General features: G+C 44.5%; 1 protein-coding gene across 2 annotated transcripts in view; it reads left to right on the top strand.

The window, feature by feature from the left end:
* Positions 1-18,066, top strand: part of CORIN (corin, serine peptidase) — a 230,702-nt gene that overhangs the window by 173,308 nt on the left and 39,328 nt on the right. For both annotated transcript variants that reach the window (XM_083167929.1, XM_083167930.1), the window contains exons 14-17: positions 541-654; positions 743-853; positions 2,831-2,960; positions 9,326-9,448. In XM_083167929.1, the coding sequence (XP_083024055.1) occupies positions 541-654; positions 743-853; positions 2,831-2,960; positions 9,326-9,448 (478 nt within the window). The remainder of the gene's footprint in view (positions 1-540; positions 655-742; positions 854-2,830; positions 2,961-9,325; positions 9,449-18,066) is intronic.

Raw genomic sequence — 18,066 nt, 5'->3', positions numbered from 1 at the left:
TGCATTACAGCAGTTTGTGTTAAAACTTGAAAGCCTGGTGCATGATGGGACTTCAGACATACATGGGTGTAGTAGTTTCTTACAAACTTGCGGGAATTCCATGCATGGGACCCTTGTATTTCTGGTAATGGCATGGGGGGGGGGGTTTCACTCCAAAGGGGGGTATGCAAATACCTGCTCTCATTCATTGCTCAGGGTAATTGTTTTGCCAGGGGGGTTACTCAATTATCTTCAATAAGGTGCTCCCAATGTTTCTTCTCCTAAAATTCGACCCCCTCGTTGAAAAACTGTATTGTTCCACTTTACCACAGCAGTTTAACATTAATGCTGATACTGTACATCTTTCTTTTTTAAATTAAACTTAAAAAAAAAAAAAAAAAAAAAACATTTTAAGAGCATATCAGTATTCTTCTTGATTGATTAACGAAATGATTTTGGAAGGGAATGAATGGCTTCCATTTAAACTTCCATGTACTCAGTGGGATTTAGCAGCTATTACTGAGAAAGCTTTGCTGTTAAATGCTGTTTTCACTTTGGAAGGCTGTGCAGTGCGAGGACTATGGGAGTGTCCGGGACACACGATGTGTATAAAACATTCCATGATCTGCGATGGATTTCCAGACTGCCCCGAACAGTTGGAGGAGAGAAATTGTTGTAAGTTTTTTAAATTGAAAGATTTTTACTCAAAGCCTAAACTCTGTTCCTCACAAAGTGACCTAAGCGATTTATATTAATCCCACAGCATCCTGTGCAAATGATGAGCTTAAATGTGCAAACCATGAGTGTGTACAACGTGATCGATGGTGTGATGGTCAAGTGGATTGTGCAGACCGCTCCGATGAGTGGACCTGTGGTAAGTTGGAAGGGAATGGGTTACGTATAATTACAATATCTCGTCTTCTAAGTGCCACCTAAATCTACAATATGTATTAATGCTAGTACATGCATAGTTCTGTTTATAGCTGACTTAATAAAAATCAGTTTTAACAATGGTTTCTTAGCACCAATAGCATTAGTTCAAAATATAAAACATGACTGTCTCTTGGCATGATGGCAACCATTTTGTGAACTAAGGGGTAGATGTATGAAGCAGTGATAAGGGAAGAGAAGTGATAAAGTGCCTTGTACTTTATCACCAGCCAATCAGCTCCTGACTGTTAAGTTACAGGCTGGGTTTAAAAAGGAACTGTCAGGAGCTGATTGGCCGGTGATAAAGTACCAGGCACTGTATCACTTCTGTATTGGGCAGTCAACATTGGGGTAGTCCCATCTACTATGCTGTAAGGCAGATGGGATGACCAAGGGGCTGACAGCATGCAGCTGATTTCGACTAATGAAAGATATATTGCACAGAATGTGCTATCTCATTCAGTATGTATGGTTGATTTTTTATATTTTTATATTGTATAATATAAAGTGTATCTTAGTATAATAAATAATTGTTATCTTTAGAGACAGGATTATATGCATTTGCATATTTGCATATGCATTTGCATATTTTGCCCATTCTCACTGGTTATTGCATATTTTACCTAAAATCTAGTGATGGTGCATATTTTAGGCTCTGCCCCCTTTCCATCCGCGAGTCACAGCACTGCTTTGCCCTGCTGCTGCTGGCCAGGTAGTGGTAGAGTGTGCAGGCTGGGGCAATATGTGCACAGTGTGGGGAACCTTGGATGTACGCTATGTCTGACACTGCTCTAGGCTGCCAATCCAGGTCGATAAAAGTCAGTCGGGCGGATGCCATTACAAAGCTCCTGAATCGTTGCCTGCCCTGGCCTGTGACTTTACACCAAGAGACAGACTTCTGCAGCAGAGGAGGTGGGCAGAAGGGCTGTGACATCACGCGGCGCGGAGGAAATGCTGTGTCACAATGAGTATGCGGAGCAGGGAGGAAGCCTTCCACTGCGCCGCCCTCACACGCTATGCTGACATTTGATCCATCGGCGCTGGAGATGGGGTCCGTGTAGTTGATGCAATAAGAGCTTTGGATGCTGCCGTATGCTGTAGCAGCCAGGAAGAAAAAAAATCCTCTGTACAGCACTAGACATCTGCAGATGCTGTGGGCCTATTTTTGAGGTTTATTGCAACTAATTGTATGCTGATTTTTAAATAAATAAGTTAAAAATTACTTTTTTTATTGTTTAATGTAGCATATTTTAACACTTTTCATGCATATTTTAAGTATTTTTCATGCATATTTGCATGCATATTTCAAGCTTTTTATGTTGCATATAATCCTGTCTCTAGTTATCTTTATACATATATACATTGTTTTCAGCGCATTATATATACCTTTTTCTGTTGTAAAACTACACATCCCAACATGTCTTGCCACAGTTTTAGCATTCTCTAATAGCAAAACTGTGGAAAGGCATGCTGGAACTTGTAGTTTCATAACAGCTGTAGAGCAACAGGTTGGCCAGGCCTGACTTAGATCCTTGCCAGAGTTAAGGACAATGGGGCAGGTGCACTAAGCTTCAAAAGAGATAAAATGGAGAGTGATAAACAACCAACCAATCAGCTCCTAACTTGTTTGAAAAATGTCAGAAAGGAGCTGATTGGTTGGTTGTTCATCACTCTCCATTTTTTTTTTAAACTTACTGCATCTGGCCCAATATGCACACAGACACCACAATATCCTGTAGTGTCACGCACTACACCACAAACATGCACCATTAAAGAAAAGAAATCTAAAGCAGGTATTCTTGCCCTGTTCATGGTCTGAAAGCCATTACAATGAAATTATACTGATTAAGATAATTACAGGAATTGCTGGATTTTTTTTTCTCAGTTAATAGAATGTGACATTTTAATTTTATTTCCCCAGTCTCTGCCTCTACCAATGCGAGCTCCGTGACATCCCTGATCATTCATAGATCAGCATTCGATCATCACGTGTGTGCTGATGGCTGGGAGGAAGAGCTGTCTCAATGGGTCTGCAAGCAAATCGGTTTAGGGTAAGGTCAGTAGTTTGTAGCAATAATACATACTATTTGATGGAAGATAATTACTGGTTTAATGATCCTTTGATACAGATGGAGCCCCTGTCAAATTTGCTCAGCGGCCGCCAGAACCTCCCCTCTGGCGAGCGCCGGTGGACAGGGACCAGTCTTACGGTGGCGGGGCAGCAGCATCCTGCCCGTCTCCGCATCAGGGAGAAGGGCAGGGTTAGAGGGGGGGGGTCGGGGCGGCAAGGGGGACTGTCGGCGGCGATGGGGGAGGCGGGGGATGTCGGTGGGGTGCTCAGTTGCCACAGGGCGCGCGAATGTCTCGCCAGCCCCTGCAAACATGTAGCCGGCTACATCTGTATGTTCATAATTAATCTGTATAAATCTCTCATTAGGTATGAATACTTTGTTTAAACATTAATAAGTAGACTGCTGGATCCTCTGCACTCATCAAGACATTATGGAGGAAATTTTCTGAGGTGAATACGCCTGAAATAGGCGTATTCGTAGGCAGTTGTATTCGTATGGCACATTTGTATTCGTATTTATGAATGCATACAGCATTGAAAGAATACGAGTAGGAATCACCATTCTTTAGAAAGGTGATTCCTAATTTACTGTGTGCAATATGTGGCCGGTAATTAGTGGCATATGCCTGGTAATTGCCTCGAGAATACGCCTGGAAAATACAACTCATTTTTTTTAAATAAATAAATAATGAAAAAAATGGCGTGTGTCTCACCCCCATGGTCATAACCAAGCCGGTCCCGAGCTCAAAAAACCGGTCCTGGTTTAAAAAAAGTCCCCCCCATCCAGAATTTACCTTCCAGGCTGAAGCCTGGGGCTGTCCCTGGTGCCCCTGTGCGGTGGACAGCGAGCTGATGTTTGTGTAAAAAAAAGAATAAACTAAAAAATAGTTGTGGAACTACAAGTCCCATCTGGGTGCTGATGGTGATATCTAGCCAGACGCAGGTGTGTTTTAGTCAGAAAATGCATTTCTAATATTTGCTGCCGTCCCTCCACTTCTCACAGAAAAGCAGACCTGGCAGATTTCTATGGAGGCTGCTGCCTCTGTAAGATTTATGTACACATCACGGTTAAGCTGAGCACGGCTACATCCGTACTTTAGAGTTGACATTAGGAATGTTGATGTGGTCATTGTTGATTTAATATACTGTACCAAACCTAGTATACTCTGTAGATGGTCATTTTATATATGTGTAAATATTGCCCATTGTGCTGCCTTCTTTGTTAGACTTACCGCCAAAGTTAATAGACTCAGGGGATGATGTAACATTGGGGCAGATATATGAAAGATCGTTATGGGAGAGAACGGGTATCAGCGCACTGATACCGCTTCTCCCCATGTATGAAGTAGCCCAGTGTGCGGTAAATGACAGGGGCGCAGACCGAATGTATGAACGGTCAGCATCGCTGACCATTCCGCCCGCTGCTGCTTTTGGCTGCTGGCGAAATCCTATCTCAACAGCAGGGACAGCGCTGTCCCTGCTGTTGGCTCTGAGCTGCGCTGGAGATCTTGCGTGAGTAGCGAGATCCCACGCATGCCCAGTCCAGCCGGCCGGGGGAAGGAGATAGCGCATCAGTGTAAACTGATGCGCTATCTCCAGGAGGGGACAACGCCAGAGGGGGAGTTAGTGCTCCCCCGCTTCGGCAGACAAGATGATAATACATCTTGTCTGTCTCCCCTCCTGCTTTCACCTCGCTAATGAGATGAAGCAGGAAGTATTATAGCTGCGCGATAAGCGCCGCTATAATACATCTGCCCCACTGTGCCATATATTCAGTAACCACTGGGTATTCCAGACTTGTGGTGAGTGAGTTGTTTCAGTTACTGCCAGGCAGATGATGGCGGGATCCCTGAGTGCTTATCTTATCATAAGCCTGAGGGGGATTATATGAAATACAGCATGTAATTTGCAGAATAAGATCTGGGCATTGGAGAATAGTCAGCTCTGGCAGCTCTACTAAAAGGCATTCTCATGCTGCATCCAGCCCCGGACTAGATGCCAAGATTGTTTTTTTCCATTGAGACAGTTTCATCCAAGTTATAATATCCCTAGCTAACAAAGACTTGTGTACAGCTATACTATGGGTGAAATGTAATAGGGTCAGAGAATTAGAAAGTGAGAGATTTGTTAAGAAATCTCCGTTTTTTTTAAAAGCGGCAATCATTTACACTGCAAAACCAGTTTGATTTGCAGTGTAAATGATTGCCGCTTTAAAAAAACTATTTCTTACCAAATCTCTCACTTTCTGATTCTCTCATTCTATTGCATTTCACCCTATGTTTGGGAACCAAGGCACAATATGCACTTTACTTTACAGAACATGAGATGTTCTAAGCCCTTTACCTAAAGGTGCCCATAGACGTTGCACGCAACTTGCATGCGATTTACGTGCAATGCGATTGGATCGGGACTTAGTTCAAGAAGTATCTGCAGCACATAGTTTTTGAGCTGTGCGATGGGATGTGCGCGGGAGCGGGCATCACATCGCACCACCCTGTCACACCGTGTATGGGCACCTTAAATCCAGACTTTCAATTATAATAATAATGTAATCATCATTACTGTGAACTTGAGTGAGTAGTTATCTTTTAATTAGGGAATATGACAGAATAGTCTTTTTGTTGTAATCCGATTTATTATGTATAGAGTTAATCTTGGGAATTTTTGCTAAAGCACATTGGGCGGGATGTTGTAACATGCTGTAACATATTATTAACGCAAGGGACAGCTCTTGCGATAAGAGCTGTCCCTTGCGATGCGGTGCCAGTGCTGGACTTCCGGGTCTGTGTACCTGAGAACAGTGTGCTGGGCCCCAAGTTTCTGTTGCCAGCCCTGAGGGCACCAACCCCAAACCTGTGTCTGTGAGAAGACATACTGTATCATTTCAGACGCTGATGTATCCTTTAGCCCCAAAAATCTGATCACACAAAACACCTAGATGTTTGAGCATATTTCCACAAGCTCTGCCAACTAATGTTGGAACAGTATGACTGATACGAGGCGCAGTCTAATGGCTGTGATGGGAGCAGGGGTCTACCTGTTCTGGTTGGAAATGAGAATAAATTAGAAAAAAAAGAGAACATTACACACATGAGAGGTCTTGTTATCTTACTTTTTGTCCACCTCATATCACAAATAACCACAACACATTGCCACTATACTGTCCCTATATATCTCCCTTTATTTATTAACAGTGTCTTATATCGCGCAGCACATTTTGTTGCACATGTTGCATTGGAAACAACAGTGATAAAACAAACTGGGTAGCTATAGACAGTCATAGAACAAATTGATGATATATGTATAGCATGCATGCAATATTTACTATACACACAAGCGTAGTATATTAACAGAGATAAGCAAAATAGTTTCGTACAAATGGGATTTCACAGTACATAAAAGTACATTTGCAATCTCCCAGTTCTGCTTTTAATTCGGCTTCACGCTTTCCCAGCCTGGTTCTGGGTTGGAGAAATCTCTATAGTACAATGCAAATGGGGAGTATTAGTATACAGCACATAAGCAGATTTACACATCTTAGCGTATCTTTGGTCCATTCCATACCCTCCAACTGTACCTTTTTGGCCGGTACAGTGCCGTTCATTATGGCCTGTACCGAGAAAAAAAGGGCTTTGTACCGGGTTTCTGCGTCTCCAATTGTACATTGAAAGTATAGGAAAGGGGGTGTGACCATGCCCCCTTTACCCACGGCCATGCCCCCTTTGTGACTTTGTACCAATTTCTTTATATAGTTTATATAATAGGGTATTTTAGGGCATTAATTGTGTGATGGCAGTGAGATCGCACCAGTGGCGTAACTAGATACCTGTGGGCCTCATAGCAAAAGTTTATAAGGGCCCCTGTTTTTCACCTAATGCTGAAAAATGTATACATCGCATGATACTTGGACAGGCAAAGTGGGCACCTATGGTAGTTACGCCCTTGGAACGCACATAATGTCACGGGACAAGAAAAGGACGCCGGCTATTGATGGAATTCTTGCACCTAGCATATACATATGGCGACTATTGCAGCAGGGGGGCCTAAAACTAATGGGATACATGGAATTGACGCCAGCATGTGCACAAACCCTTGCATTATTTGCACAGACACACACATTAGCATAAAGTAGGAAATCAGCCCCTGTGTTTGCAAGTTCTGCATTCTAAGAAAATGATACTCTACATATAGAGCTTCATCCGTGACATGGATCATTTATTGTATGGTTTGGATTTAGGCGAGAGTAGACATGGTAGAGGGAATCCTGTCTGGAACACTTAAGGTGCGTACACACTAGATGATATATAAAACAATAAGCACAATGACAACCATAGTTAATGACATTTTTATGCGTATAGTCTAGTGTGTACGCACTATGGTCGCGATTTACACCTAATCGCAGTGCTGCGAATTGGCAGGCATACCGATTATCGGGAGGTTGCGCATGTGCGCATATGCGAGGTCCCCTTGCAAAAATTGGAGGGTGTACAAAGAAGGGCAACTAAAATGGTTCATGGCCTACATCACAAAACTTCTCTGTATTATCTGATGATTATTATATGTATATTTCTCATTCAGTGTGCAATAGGGATACAAACTGTTTTCTTTCCTAACCAGATTTACCCCTCCCTGTTGGCACCTGAATGACAGACCTCTGATTGAGCAGCTTACCAATAAAAGTGTTCTACATCACAAAACTTACCTGGACAGACTAAAAGATCTTAACATGTATAGTTTGGAGCAGAGAAGGGAAAGGGGGGACATGATAGAAATCTTCAAATATATCAAGGGTTTTAACATAGTACAGGTGGGAAATTTTCTTCAAAGGAAAACAAGTAATAAAACACGAGGACATGCACTGAAACTGGAGGGAGGTAGGTTCAGGGGAAATGTTAGAAAGAATTACTTCACAGAAAGGGTAGTGGATAAGTGGAATAGCCTCTCATCAGAGGTGGTAGAGGCTAAGACAGTAGAACAATTTAAACATGCTTGGGATAGGCATATGAATATCCTTACAAAGAAATAAGGATTAAAAAGGGTTGAGTTTACCTGAAGGGTAAAAAAGGGGCAGACTAGATGGGCCAAATGGTTCTTATCTACCGTCAAATTCTATGTTTCTATGTTTCTATGTTAAACAAAGCCAGCGATGACATTTCATTGCCGGCCATTTGCAAGATGGTTGACAGCCGCTCGTCATTTCGGGGCGGCACCTGCCCGTTTTCTGGAAGTGACCAGGCCATTGTAGGGAGGACCTCTGACATCAGCGCCAGACCCGTAGACACCAGGATCATCGCAGCTGCCGAGCAGGTATGCACACACGGGGTGTGTGTGGGAAATCCATTCGGTTGTGAGTGATTGCGAATGGATACGATCGCATTCGGAGCCGTGCACTGGGAAAGGTTTTCACTCTGGTGGGGAGGCGGCTAACTGATCCGAAGATTCGCACCACAGCGATCAGGTCTGAATCACCCCCTATGTGCCTAATTCAGGCCTGATTACTGATCTGCAAAGTTGCAGATGACTGCCGGTAGATATCCACCACCCAGACGGAAAGGAAACACGTCCCATGTAAGTCTGCGAGGAAATCTTACATTGATCGCTATTTGCAATCCATTCTCAAAGCAATTCACGAAGCATAAAATGATTTTGCCAATCTGTGCAAATGTGGTTAAGTCTGACCCTTTCAGAGCTCTGTAACTGAGACGTCACTGACCCTCGCTTCATTTGCCTGGGCATGCCTGCAGTTTTCTGCCACTCCCAGAAAATAGATGATTGCGGCCACATTGAGTTTGTGATCCACACTCGTTCTTTGTCGCTAATCACTCTTGCACATGCGCAATGCATATAGCACTCATGCACAGTCAATCGATAATCGCTCAACTCTGAATCAGGCCCTATATCAACAACAATATATGCTCCCACAGATTGTTAGTAATGTCTTCCATCATCTGTTAATCGGTACATGCAGGATGACTGAGAACCATATTGCGGAATGCAGCATGTCCCCCCCCCCCTCACGCCCCGCTGTCGCTCACCACAACCGGCATCAGCAAGTGTGTATACTGCCGTCACTCCCGATGGTTACTTATGGTCTAATGCTTACCCAGCTTTAAGAACAAACTCCAATGAACAACTGTATGAAATTCCACATCCAACTTTAGAGTGCAGTGAATTTTCCATTGGAGAGTTGTGGAAATGTAGCTAATTTGTAGTACAGATAAATACAGCCTTCGTATAGTCAACAACTTATGTGTTTCTTCTGAACAATACCTACAATAGGCTGGAGTTTGCGCATCTGTTATCCCCTTAGACATGCCAGTGGTCACCATTTTCTTTCTGTTTCAGAGGCCCATCTATGACTGCGGTCACACCAGACTACCATGACTCACAGCATAATGACTGGCTGCACCTGGAGCCTGAATGGAAGAAACACAACGGATCTGGGTTTCACAAACTACTGATAAAAGGGTGAGGAATAAATACAGCATATGCATTATTCTCATTGTTCTGTGCTTAGGAGCATGTCAGTTACTGGTTTTCAACAGCTGGCCTTGCCTTCTTCTACACTACAGAGTACAGAATGTCCCCTCTGGGGAGCACTGTCTGAGAGGCGCTCCATCTGACTGGGACACGCGAGCGTCTCACACACACACGCGCGTCCCAGTATTTCGACGGCAGGGGATGGAATCCCTGCGTGTCTCCAATTCAGGGAGATGGGCAGGATTGGGGGGGGGTGAGGCTGCAGACATCGACGGGGAGAGTGGCATGGAGGCGGCGATGGGCTCCATGGGAGTAGACGACCACCAGAACCCTGCTGGATGAGGCCGGCTACATCTGTAACAACAGTTTCTCCAATATAAACATAGACATTGGGCCTCCTGTATGACATATCCTTGGGTACCCTGGTGGCCCATGGGCCTCCTGTATGACGTATCCTTGGGTACCCTGGTGGCCCATGAGCCTCCTGTATGACGTATCCTTGGGTACCCTGGTGGCCCATGGGCCTCCTGTATGACGTATCCTTGGGTACCCTGGTGGCCCATGGGCCTCCTGTATGACGTATCCTTGGGTACCCTGGTGGCCCATGGGCCTCCTGTATGACGTATCCTTGGGTACCCTGGTGGCCCATGGGCCTCCTGTATGACGTATCCTTGGGTACCCTGGTGGCCCATGGGCCTCCTGTATGACGTATCCTTGGGTACCCTGGTGGCCCATGAGCCTCCTGTATGACGTATCCTTGGGTACCCTGGTGGCCCATGAGCCTCCTGTATGACGTATCCTTGGGTACCCTGGTGGCCCATGGGCCTCCTGTATGACGTATCCTTGGGTACCCTGGTGGCCCATGGGCCTCCTGTATGACGTATCCTTGGGTACCCTGGTGGCCCATGAGCCTCCTGTATGACGTATCATTGGGTACCCTGGTGGCCCATGGGCCTCCTGTATGACGTATCCTTGGGTACCCTGGTGGCCCATGGGCCTCCTGTATGACGTATCCTTGGGTACCCTGGTGGCCCATGGGCCTCCTGTATGACGTATCCTTGGGTACCCTGGTGGCCCATGAGCCTCCTGTATGACGTATCATTGGGTACCCTGGTGGCCCATGGGCCTCCTGTATGACGTATCCTTGGGTACCCTGGTGGCCCATCTGCACTCCAACATCTATGTTTGTACCGCCATAATCCACAATTGCACCTCAATAAGCAGCAGAACTATCCAATGTACATGGTATTAGCGTATAAATGTCACATTTATATCCAGGCATCACATTCATATCCAAAGCCAATCTGACACCCGAAGTGACTCTGCATCATGATGTGTATACATACTGGCACAATGCATGGGGCAAAGGTGCAATTTACAATGCCGAATGCAGCATGGCATCTGGACAATATGTCATGTGACTTGACCATGAGCAACGTATCGGACAGAGATGGCTCTAGTTCGTACCCAACCTTTAAATGAATGGTGAGGAGTATATACTGTACTGGAGTCGTCCTGATTTTCTGTTCTGGCTCATGTCATTGTGGGCGAGTGTAGAAGTTTGGTGGGTGCTCATTTTTTCAAAAGTAAAGTGCAATTTTACAGATTTTGTGGGCTAGACAGTATGTAGACACAGAGCAGATAAAAGCATTTTTCAAAGAGACCGTGCAAACTGAAAAGACAACTCCACTCCAAACTTTTTATAAGAGAGTAAATAAATAGCTCCATTTAACCAGCTGCCCAGCTGCCTTGTAGGTCTCTGCATGTGTCTAATGGTCTAAGTATATATATGGTCTCTCCTGGTCCGGCTAATCTCAGACTAGTGTTGTGCTAGCAAGATGTTTGACAATAATTCAGACTTCTAGCGATAATACATAGTATCTGATAGTATCCCATTTGAAATAGAACTCCCATTTTAGTAAACTAACCCCTAATTGGTTTCTTTACTAAGATGGGAGTTCTAGTGAAGATATTATGTTGCTATGGGCAACCATTTAGATTCTATCTATTATCTTCTAGAATGTGCTAAATAAATAGCACCCCCTGCCTATTCAATGCTCCCGTTTCCGACAACACTGAAGTCAGCTTCCGACAAAACAGATCCAACTGTTTGTCCTAAACAAGCGTGGATCGTCACATTAGCATAGTTAGAATGGGTATAGGGCAGTGATGCCTTGGGACACTTGCAGGGGTGCCTCGGGTTGGTGGTCCAGGAGTAATTCACATTCAAATTGGTCAGCATAATAAATAAAACTATTGTTTGTGGCTTCAGATTATAAAATATGTGGACAAACAGCAGCTTATCCAATCCCTCACAGGATGACCTTTAACCCCTTCCCGACATTTGACGTACATTTACGTCATGGTCGGGAAGCACTTCCCGACACATGGCGTAAATGTACGTCATGGATTTAAACTGTCACCGCGTCTATAGACGCGGTGACAGTTTCAACATGTCTGCTGTCCCTGACAGCAGACATGTCCGTGCATGCCCAGGGGGGGCTGCGATGCCGCCCCCCCGTCGGCGATCGCTGTGATTGGCTGTTCAGTGTGAACAGCCAATTACAGCGTTTTCCTGTGTCACCGGCGAATAACGTTCGCCGGTGACACGGGATCAGAGGTGATTGGTGCTGTAAAGTACAGCACCAATCACCGCGGGGTGTAAGGGTGACACTGGTGTCACCCCACCTCACCCCGCCCGCCCCCAAAGGCCGTGATTGGTTCGTCGGACCGACGGACCAATCACAGCCAAGGAGGGGGATTTAAACTAACGGTGACTGCACTGCAGACGCCATTCCGGTCTGGAATAGCGTGCAGTGCGGTCACCGTACCCCCCTGCCGCCATACTGACCAGAACCTTGCTCCATACTTGCTCCATACTTACCTGATCGCTGCTTCATCACTGCTTCCTGGATCCTGTTGCTACTTGTGCCTTCCTGTGAAATTGTGCTGCTGCAGTGTACTAGCTAGATAGAGAGAGAGATAGATAGAGAGATAGAGAGAGATAGAGAGAGATAGAGAGAGATAGAGAGAGATAGAGAGAGATAGAGAGAGAGATAGTGTCAGAGAGTGCTATATTTTGTGCTGCTGCAGTGTGATATAGTTATAGATAGAGAGAGAGAGATAGAGAGAGAGAGAGATAGATAGAGAGGCCTAGTGACAGAGTGCTATATTTTGTGCTGCTGCAGTGTGATAGTTATAGAGAGATAGAGAGAGATAGAGAGAGAGAGATAGAGAGAGAGATAGTGTCAGAGAGTGCTATATTTTGTGCTGCTGCAGTGTGATATAGTTATAGATAGAGAGAGATAGAGAGAGAGAGATAGATAGAGAGGCCTAGTGACAGAGTGCTATATTTTGTGCTGCTGCAGTGTGATAGTTATAGAGAGATAGAGAGAGATAGAGAGAGAGAGATAGAGAGAGATAGTGACAGATTGTGCTATATATTTTTGATATAACTGACTGCTGCCCCCTCCTTTTGTGCTGATCAGTATAAATTAACTGATCAGCAACTTTTTGGGGGCGCAGGTTTTTTTTTATATATAGATATACCTGTCAGTGCTGCTGCTGCAGTGTCATAGAGTGATAGATAGTGAGAGATAGAGAGATAGAGAGAGATAGTGACTGAGAGTGATAGAGAGTGCTAAATTTTGTGTCTGCTGCCCCCGCCTTTTGTGCTGATCACTATATCTGAGGTGATCAGCAACTTTTTTGGGGGTACAGAGGTTTTTTTTTTTTTATATATACCTGTCAGTTGCACCAAAGGTTGTGCACCTGCTGCACCTCACTGGTAATCAGTGTCGCATCACTGATCACCTTTTTTTTTTTTTGTGAGTGCTGTGGGGTCTTTTTTTAATTTTTTTTTTACACACACTGTGATTTTGTGGGTGTCCTGTGGCCGCTGTGCGCTGATCAGTGACGTACATCACTGATCATCTTTTTCGGCACAGGGTTGATCTATATTTTTTTTTTTTGATCAAATTCCTGTTGCCTTTGAGCGCTGTTCAGTGACAGACGTTACTGACCAACATCTGTGCTCAATTTTTGGCGCAGGACCTTTTTTTTTTTTTAACCCCTTAAATTTTTTATTTTTAACCCCTTCATTTTTTTTTTTTTTATTGGTATAAAGTATTTTTTTTTTTTCTGCACCACATACACACTACACACTACATACCCCCCGGATTGAAATAAAGTTTGTACCCCCCCCTACACTATACACGTGTTGAAACATTTCACTACCAGTAACACAAAAATAAAAATGGCATCCCAAATGTCCTCCCAAATGTCCTCCCAAATGTCCTCCCAGTCATCCAGGAGAATGTATTCAGCGGAGGAGGCATATGCCATGCTTGCTTCTGACTCTGACACAGCCAGTGATGCAAGCGGGGAATTTGAAGGATTCGCCTTAAGCTCCTCTTCCTCCTCTGGTGATGAGGGACCCCCTCAAAGACGCCCCCGTAGAGCAGCTGAGACCCCCCCCCCCCAACAATTGATCTCGTATGGACCCCACCACCAGACAATTTTGAGCCCCAGGTTCCTGAGTTTTTGGCCATGCCAGGAATCCAATTTGATTCCACAGGTCTCAGAGAAATTGACTTTTTCAAATTATTTTTCTCTGATGATTTTATAAATTTAATGGTGGACCAAACTAATTTATATGCCCAGCAGTTTATTGCTCAAAACCCCACGTCATCATTTGCTAGGTGGACCCCTGTAGATGCAGTAGAGATGATGACGTTTTGGGGTCTGGTGTTTCATATGGGCATAGTAAAAAAGCCAGAAATTAGGCAATATTGGAGTACAGATGTTCTGTACAGTACTCCATTTTACCGTATGGCCATGCCCCGGGCTCGATTTGAGACAATTCTTAAATTTATACATTACACCGATAATGCACAGTGCCCACCCAGAGATGATCCCACCTTTGACCGGCTATTCAAAGTCAGGCCGGTCATTGATCATTTCAGTGCCAAATTTGAAGAGGTGTACATCCCTGAAAAATTTATTTGTATCGACGAGTCCCTTATACATTTTAAAGGAAGGGTTAAATTCCGCCAGTACCTTCCCAGTAAGAGGGCAAGGTATGGCATAAAAATGTATAAACTGTGTGAAAGCACCTCAGGGTACACTCACAGGTTTAGGGTTTATGAAGGGAAGGATTCAAGAATTGAACCGCCAGAATGCCCCCCCTCCCTCGTAGGTGTTAGTGGGAAAATTGTCTGGGATTTAGTGCACCCCTTCCTGGATAAAGGTTATCACCTCTATGTGGATAACTTTTACACCAGCATCCCCCTGTTTAAGGCCCTTGGTTCAAGAGGTACAGCAGCTTGCGGTACTGTGCGCAAGAACCAAAGAGGCCTCCCAAAAACGCACATTGCCCAAGTAATGAGAAGGGGTGAAAGCAGGGGAATATGCAACGAAAATATGTTGTTGGTCAAATATAAGGACAAGAGGGATGTCCTTATACTGACAACAATTCACGGAGACAGTACCACCTCCGTCCCTGTACGAGGTACCAGTACCCACACCTCAAAACCTAATTGTATCCTGGATTACAATAGGTACATGGGCGGAGTGGATCTTTCAGATCAGGTACTGAAGCCGTACAGTGCCCTGCGGAAAACAAAAATCTGGTACAAGAAGGTGGCCGTGTATATCATCCAGATGGCACTGTATAACGCTTACGTGCTATTCCGTTCTACCGGCCAGAGGGGGACATTTATGCACTTTCAAGAGGAAGTCATAAAGGGCCTAATATTTGGGAACCAGCAGGCAGAGGGCCCCAGTACTTCTAGTACTGGCCCCCGTATTGTACCAGGGCAGCATTTTCCTGATGAAATCCCCTCCACTGGAAAAAAGGGCAGGACACAAAAAAGGTGCAAAGTTTGCTATAAAAAGGGAATAAGAAAGCAAACTATTTTCCAGTGTGACACTTGCCCCGACAAACCCGGCCTATGTATAAAGGAGTGTTTTAAAATATACCACACATCTATGGAATATTAGGTTCATAATTTCACCGTGCTTCGGGGGTCTTGCTAATGCCACACAGCACCCACCATTCATTCCACCAGAATCTGAGCCGCAAAATCCAAAAATCACTCCTTCCCTTCTGAGTCCTGCCATGCACCCAACTGGTATTTTTTGGTCACATGTGAGGCATTGCCGTACTCGGGAGAAATTGGGGCACAGATTTTGGGGTGCTTTGTCTCCTTCATTCCTTGTGAAAATGAAAAATTTTGAGCCAGAACTGCATTTTTGTGTAAAAAAATGTAATTTTTCATGTTCACTGCCCACTTGTATCAAAATTGGTGAAACCCCTGGGGGTTTGAAATGTACACTATACCCCTAGATGAATTCCCTGAGGGGTGTAGTTTGCAAAATGGGGTCACTTGTGGGGGGGTTCCACTGTATTGGTGCTTGGGGGGTCTTGCTAATGCGACATAGCACCCACCATCATTCCACCAGAATTTGTGCTGCAAAATCCAAATATCACTCCTTCCCTTCTGAGTCCTGCCACTTTTTGGTCACACATGAGGCATTGCCGTACTCGGGAGAAATTGGGGCACAGATTTTGGGGTGCTTTGTCTCCTTCATTCCTTCTGAAAATGAAAAATTTTGAGCCAGAACTGCATTTTTGTGTAAAAAAATGTAATTTTTCATTTTCACTGCCCACTTGTATCAAAATTGGTGAAACCCCTGGGGGTTTGAAATGTACACTATACCCCTAGATGAATTCCCTGAGGGGTGTAGTTTGCAAAATGGGGTGACTTGTGGGGGGGTACCACTGTATTGGTGCAACATAGCACCCACCATTCATTCCACCAGAATCTGTGCTGCAAAATCCAAAAATCACTCCTTCCCTTCTGAGTCCTGCCATGCACCCAACTGGTATTTTTTGGTCACATGTGAGGCATTGCCGTACTCGGGAGAAATTGGGGCACAGATTTTGGGGTGCTTTTTCTCCTTCATACCTTCTGAAAATGAAAAATTTTGAGCCAGAACTGCATTTTTGTGTAAAAAATGTAATTTTTCTTTTTCACTGCCCACTTGTATCAAAATTGGTGAAACCCCTGGGGGTTTGAAATGTACACTATACCCCTAGATGAATTCCCTGAGGGGTGTAGTTTGCAAAATGGGGTCACTTGTGGGGGGGTTCCACTGTATTGGTGCTTGGGGGGTCTTGCTAATGCGACATAGCACCCACCAAAATTCCACCAGAATCTGAGCTGCAAAATCCAAAAATCACTCCTTCCCTTTTGAGTCCTGCCATGCACCCAACTGGTATTTTTTGGTCACATGTGAGGCATTGCCGTACTCGGGAGAAATTGGGGCACAGATTTTGGGGTGCTTTGTCTCCTTCATTCCTTGTGAAAATGAAAAATTTTGAGCCAGAACTGCATTTTTGTGTAAAAAATTTAATTTTTCATGTTCACTGCCCACTTGTATCAAAATTGGTGAAACCCCTGGGGGTTTGAAATGTACACTATACCCCTAGATGAATTCCCTGAGGGGTGTAGTTTGCAAAATGGGGTCACTTGTGGGGGGGTTCCACTGTATTGGTGCTTGGGGGGTCTTGCTAATGCAACATAGCACCCACCAAAATTCCACCAGAATCTGAGCTGCAAAATCCAAAAATCACTCCTTCCCTTCTGAGTCCTGCCATGCACCCAACTGGTATTTTTTGGTCACATGTGAGGCATTGCCGTACTCGGGAGAAATTGGGGCACAGATTTTGGGGTGCTTTGTCTCCTTCATACCTTCTGAAAATGAAAAATTTTGAGCCAGAACTGCATTTTTGTGTAAAAAAATGTAATTTTTCATTTTCACTGCCCACTTGTATCAAAATTGGTGAAACCCCTGGGGGTTTGAAATGTACACTATACCCCTAGATGAATTCCCTGAGGGGTGTACTTTGCAAAATGGGGTGACTTGTGGGGGGGGTTCCACTGTATTGGTGCAACATAGCACCCACCATTCATTCCACCAAAATCTGTGCTGCAAAATCCAAAAATCACTCCTTCCGTTCTGAGTCCTGCCATGCACCCAACTGGTATTTTTTGGTCACATGTGAGGCATTGCCGTACTCGGGAGAAATTGGGGCACAGATTTTGGGGTGCTTTTTCTCCTTCATACCTTCTGAAAATGAAAAATTTCGAGCCAGAACTGCATTTTTGTGTAAAAAAATGTAATTTTTCATTTTCACTGCCCACTTGTATCAAAATTGGTGAAACCCCTGGGGGTTTGAAATGTACACTATACCCCTAGATGAATTCCCTGAGGGGTGTAGTTTGCAAAATGGGGTGACTTGTGGGGGGGTTCCACTGTATTGGTGCTTGGGGGGTCTTGCTAATGCGACATAGCACCCACCAAAATTCCACCAGAATCTGAGCTGCAAAATCCAAAAATCACTCCTTCCGTTCTGAGTCCTGCCATGCACCCAACTGGTATTTTTTGGTCACATGTGAGGCATTGCCGTACTCGGGAGAAATTGGGGCACAGATTTTGGGGTGCTTTTTCTCCTTCATACCTTCTGGAAATGAAAAATTTCGAGCCAGAACTGCATTTTTGTGTAAAAAATGTAATTTTTCATTTTCACTGCCCACTTGTAT

The sequence above is a fragment of the Crinia signifera genome, chromosome 1 (assembly GCF_055691185.1).
Source record: "Crinia signifera chromosome 1, ASM5569118v1, whole genome shotgun sequence".
In the NCBI taxonomy this organism is placed as follows: Eukaryota; Metazoa; Chordata; class Amphibia; order Anura; family Myobatrachidae; genus Crinia; species Crinia signifera.
Note: the sequence above shows the minus strand (reverse complement) of the source record. Positions and strands in the feature narration are given on the sequence as shown.